Source organism: Tenrec ecaudatus, chromosome 13 (assembly GCF_050624435.1).
Source record: "Tenrec ecaudatus isolate mTenEca1 chromosome 13, mTenEca1.hap1, whole genome shotgun sequence".
Lineage (NCBI taxonomy): Eukaryota > Metazoa > Chordata > Mammalia > Afrosoricida > Tenrecidae > Tenrec > Tenrec ecaudatus.
The window spans coordinates 56,718,333-56,723,410 of NC_134542.1; the positions used below are offsets into that span (position 1 = coordinate 56,718,333).

The window sequence follows — 5,078 nt, forward strand, 5'->3', positions numbered from 1 at the left end:
CAGGAACCACTGGCTCCTCTGAGAATCTCCAGTATTCCACAAGATGTGGAAACTAGGGATATTTCCGCTTGCCTGGGGGCCCCTTTGTGCAGCTCAGGGCTTTCAGGGGCAATAGGAGCCCTCTCCCTACCCTGCCCCTTTTCCTCCAGAACCACCACATAAGATGGGAAAAGGAGGGCCAGGCAGATTTCCACACCTCACAGCATGGTGGACTAGCCTGTCCCAAGGCTCCCCAGAGAGTTACATTGGCAGCACCCCGCTGGGCCAAGCTGCCTGGACCCTGGGACCTTTGTGTTGTGGCCCTTCCTCTGCAGGCTGTTCCTCTGGCTACCCTGGAAATTAGATCCAGCCTTGGCGACACCGACTGCACTAGGCTGGAAATACTGAGGCAAGGCCCCTGGGCAATGATTTTACTTCCTTCTGCGTTTCGTTTTGTCCAAAATGAGGAGAAGCAGTAAAGCAAAACTCAGTATAGAGCTGCTCCTCACACGGGGTGTGCGCACACCTGTCAGGTAGCGCAGCCTCAATCTTCCCCTCTGGGATGTGCCCTGGGCTGCAAGGCTGCACCCACTAATTTTCTAGGAGCGCAAGCCCTTCGCCTGTCTCCAGTGCATCCCACCCTAGTCGCTTGCCTCTGACATATTTTACAAACTAGAGCAATATTCGTGAATTTCACAGGTCTTTAATAAAGAACCTCAAGCATGGCACATTCTTGCAAGGAACTCTGGAGCTGGGAGACAGTAATTGACTAGTTATGGGTGATTAGAGATAACGTTGGTCGAGAGAATGGACAGAGAAGAGATTGTAGACAGATAGATAGATAGATAGATAGATAGATAGATAGATAGATAGATAGATAGATAGACTATGAGAAAGCATGGGTAAAGTGTCAATATTTAAGCACCATTATGGCTCCTTCAGAAATGATGAAGTCCTACAGAGTTTGCTTGACTTGCAAGGTCAAGCTAGAAGCTTTGTAGTTTAGTAGCTTAGAGGAATTGGGGTCATCAGTCCTTCATGGGGTTGTACTTAAGACCTTTCTAGAAAGAGAAGAGAGAAGACTGGTTGAGTACCAGCCAGTGGCATTTCCTTGAAGACTTGTAACTTAACCAAGTGCCCTCATAGACCTGGAGAATGGTACCAAGAGCAGCAGTGGCAAGGGGATTCCTCCTGATTCCCCAGGTCAGGTCTTCCTTGTCAGTTCAATGGTTGTAGGTAGAAGAGTCAGAGGCTCCCCAACCTCCCAGGGAGGACAGCGCAGCGTCCAATGGAGACAAGGTTTATGAACTCAACTCGGAAGGGCTAGCTCGCCTCTGTGATGGAAGTCTACTGTGTGAGGCGTCTCCCAGGACGTGAAAGTAGGGCGCGTGAGCTTGCAGGTAGGGCAGAGGCAGAGCGATGGATACAGAATGTCTCTATCAGAGGGACTGGGAGTGGCGATTTGATGTATCAGGGTAGAAAAGGAGGCTCAGAACTGACAGTGTAGATGAAACCTCCTGTACGTGGTTTACGTATTTGCTCAGAGCGGGTGATGGGATTAGGAGAAGCCACCTTTGGGCGCCAAAGACCAAAACGTCTGCCAAGAGGTTAAAACCAAGAGATGGGTCCCTCAGCGAGATCAGTAAGTCATGTTGCCCCCGCAGCCCCGAGCCAGGGCGGGGATGTTTCCTTCACCTCTGCCCTACTTCCCGCCCAAACAGGCCACCCCTCCCCCGCCCGACCTAAATCCAGCCGCCTTTAGCTTTCCGATCCTGCTCCTCGCCCCCTCCCCTCCCCTAGTCCCCTCCCCCGCCCTTCTGCTGCCAGAAAGGGTTAATCTCTCCTGCGGGTAAAAACAGGTCCGCAGAGTCTCTAACTGGCGACAGATGGGCCACTTTCTTCTGGCCACAAAGGGGCCGGAATGGAGCGCTCGGCGGCATACAAATAGGCAGGTCACGTGGCTCCCGACTCTTGGCTGGACCAGGAAGACCATATGGCGCATGCCGGGGAGGAAGGAGCAGGGGCGGGGGTAGGAGTGGAGGGTGCAGGGGAGCGAGAGCAGGAGGAGGGCGGGAGCAGAGCGGAGCTGGGGAGGGGCGGCGGGAGGGAGCGCACCGCCTTGGCGCGTGCGCAGGCGCGGGCGCAGGGCCCCGCTCGCCGCGGCGCTCCCGGCCCCGCCCGCGCCGAGCCCCGCCAACTCCGCTATATAACCTGAGTGCCGCGCCGCCCGGCTCCCAGGAACTCACCCCACGCAGAAGGCACCGCGTCCGAGGGCCCGGGGTTATGAAACCATCTCTGCTCCGCACTCACTAACAACCACAGGTAACGATGGATGGATGGTCCTTTCCGTTTTCCCTCCCTTAGAATAAAAGCAGTCCTAGAAGATCTATGCACCTCTTTACTCTGTCTGCGTGGGTTGGTGTGGAGCGTGTGTGTATGTGTGTTGGTGTGTTGGAAGAGGAATCCCTCTTTATAATCTCAGATAGCCAAGGATGTGCACACCTTTAATCACCACCGCGCGCTTTCTGATTTTCCTTTTTAATTTGTTTTCTGGAAGGATAGGATTTTCTTTGATCTTTGTAATGCACCAACTTTATGGATAACAAATAACTATTGCACTCCCTCATTTTCCCCAACAAACGGGCTCCTGTGGCTAAGATGTATGTTTTGACTTGTGCTTATTTATACACTTGTAGATCTACTGAGAGTGCCAAACAAATTTCCGGTGGATGAAAGAGAAATGGGTACGCTAGGCACACACAAGCGTAGAACAGAAATTGGATTCAAAGAGAGTTTAGTTGAGAGAGGAGAAAAAGTGCAGTTAAACAAGAGTGCCTGCGCCTACTACCTGTTACCTCTCCACAGGCGGCCAAGTCCCCAGCAGCCCTGAGGGAAGCCAGAAATTAGTAGTTTCACTAAAAGCTTTTCATTTTTTTCCTCATTGGAAATGGCAAGTTTACCATTGCCTATCCCTGACCATGCTAATGACACAGTCTTTTATAAGGAGGTCGGAGGCGAACTTTGAAAAGCCCCAATAAAGAGCGGGCGGCCCTTTCAATGGGCTGTTTATTAGAGAGGAGCCCTGGGCACCTGATCCCCAGTGCGTGGGAGAGCTCTGTGCCCAAGCCGCCAGCCCTCTCTGCGCAGCCTGGGCTTTTGTGCAAGGTGGGAATTCAGCCGAAGGGCGAGGGCTAGCAGGGTAGAGAGAAAGGAGAGGCAGCAGAAGCATGGAAGACTCTTGCCCACTTTGAGGCTGAATGTTTACTGGATGCCAAAAGAATTCCGTGGCAAGGACTTCCCCCAAGCATTTGCTTATCAATCTCCTATCCATCTAATCTTCTTAAAAAATCACTGCCCGGCTTAGGAAATTACATAACAGCAGTTCCACTGACATCCCTAAGTACAAGGCAGCCAGGAGAATAGGATGTGAGATTTTTTTTTAACCTACTGTTTTTGTGAAGTTGAGTGTGACTTTGGACAGAGAAACGTGCAGATGGATATGAAGTCACTGATAGGGGCACTCATTTGCACACACCTTATCCTATCAGGTAACTGCCACAAACACATTGTAAATGTAATCGCCAGGACACACATACACACACACACACACACACACACACACGCCTGCACTTAACTTTACCTTCCTTAAAGGCGTCAGGAATGCATTTGTACAGGACTGGAGAGTGGGAGCTGATTGTACATCTTCCTGTTTCTCTCCCCACACCCCTTCTCCCCTCCCCCCCACCACCCCTGTTGAGTACAGGAAACCGAACCATGACCAAGTCATACAGCGAGAGTGGACTGATGGGTGAGCCTCAGCCCCAGGGTCCTCCCAGCTGGACGGATGAGTGTCTGAGTTCCCAGGACGAGGAACACGAGGCGGACAAGAAAGAGGACGACCTAGAAGCCATGCAGGCGGAGGAGGACTCGCTGAGGAACGGGGGAGAGGAAGAAGACGAAGATGAGGACCTGGACGAGGAAGAAGAAGAGGAAGAGGAGGACGACGATCAAAAGCCCAAGCGCCGCGGGCCCAAGAAGAAGAAGATGACCAAGGCGCGCCTGGAGCGGTTTAAGCTGCGGCGCATGAAGGCCAACGCCCGAGAGAGGAACCGCATGCACGGGCTGAACGCGGCGCTGGACAACCTGCGCAAGGTGGTGCCCTGCTACTCCAAGACGCAGAAGTTGTCCAAGATCGAGACCCTGCGCCTCGCCAAAAACTACATCTGGGCTCTGTCGGAGATCCTGCGCTCCGGCAAAAGCCCCGACCTGGTCTCCTTCGTCCAGACGCTGTGCAAGGGCTTATCCCAGCCCACCACCAACCTGGTGGCGGGCTGCCTGCAGCTCAACCCTCGGACTTTCCTGCCGGAGCAGAGCCAGGACATGCCCCCGCACCTGCCCACGGCCAGCGCTTCCTTTCCCGTGCCCCCCTACTCCTACCAGTCCCCGGGGCTGCCCAGCCCGCCCTACGGCACCATGGACAGCTCCCATGTCTTCCACGTCAAGCCGCCGCCGCACGCCTACAGCGCCGCGCTGGAGCCCTTTTTCGAAAGCCCGCTGACGGATTGCACCAGCCCTTCTTTCGACGGACCGCTCAGCCCGCCGCTAAGCATCAACGGCAACTTCTCTTTCAAACATGAACCGTCCGCCGAATTTGAGAAAAATTATGCCTTTACCATGCACTATCCTACAGCATCCCTGGCAGGGGCCCAAAGCCACGGATCAATCTTCTCGGGCGCCGCTGCCCCTCGCTGCGAGATCCCCATAGACAACATGATGCCCTTTGATAGCCATTCTCATCATGAGCGAGTCATGAGTGCCCAGCTCAATGCCATCTTTCACGACTAGCCCCTTGGCAGCGGCCCATCGGTTCCATCATCCCCGGGAAACGAACCCACTGAGCTCACTCACAGTGACTGTCGTGTTTACAAAAGGCAGCTCTTTGGGTATACTACTGCTGCAAAGTGCAAATACTCCAAGTTCCAAGTGATATGTGTATTTATTGTCGTTACTGCCTTTGGAAGAAACAGGGGATCAAAGTTCCTGTTCACCTTATGTATTATTTTCTATAGCTCTTCTATTTTAAAAACATAGGACAGTAA

At 53.3% G+C, this 5,078-nt stretch overlaps 1 protein-coding gene across 1 annotated transcript; it reads left to right on the forward strand.

The window, feature by feature from the left end:
• The first annotated feature begins 3,753 nt into the window (after positions 1–3,753).
• Positions 3,754–4,824, forward strand: NEUROD1 (neuronal differentiation 1). The gene has a single exon (XM_075529929.1). It carries the CDS (start codon positions 3,754–3,756, stop codon positions 4,822–4,824), a length of 1,071 nt encoding a protein of 356 aa, XP_075386044.1.
• The last annotated feature ends 254 nt before the right edge of the window (positions 4,825–5,078 follow it).

Bases quoted from the DNA above. Each gene is read 5' to 3' on its own strand.
- NEUROD1 (XM_075529929.1), top strand. From the start codon at position 3,754: ATGACCAAGTCATACAGCGAGAGTGGACTGATGGGTGAGCCTCAGCCC.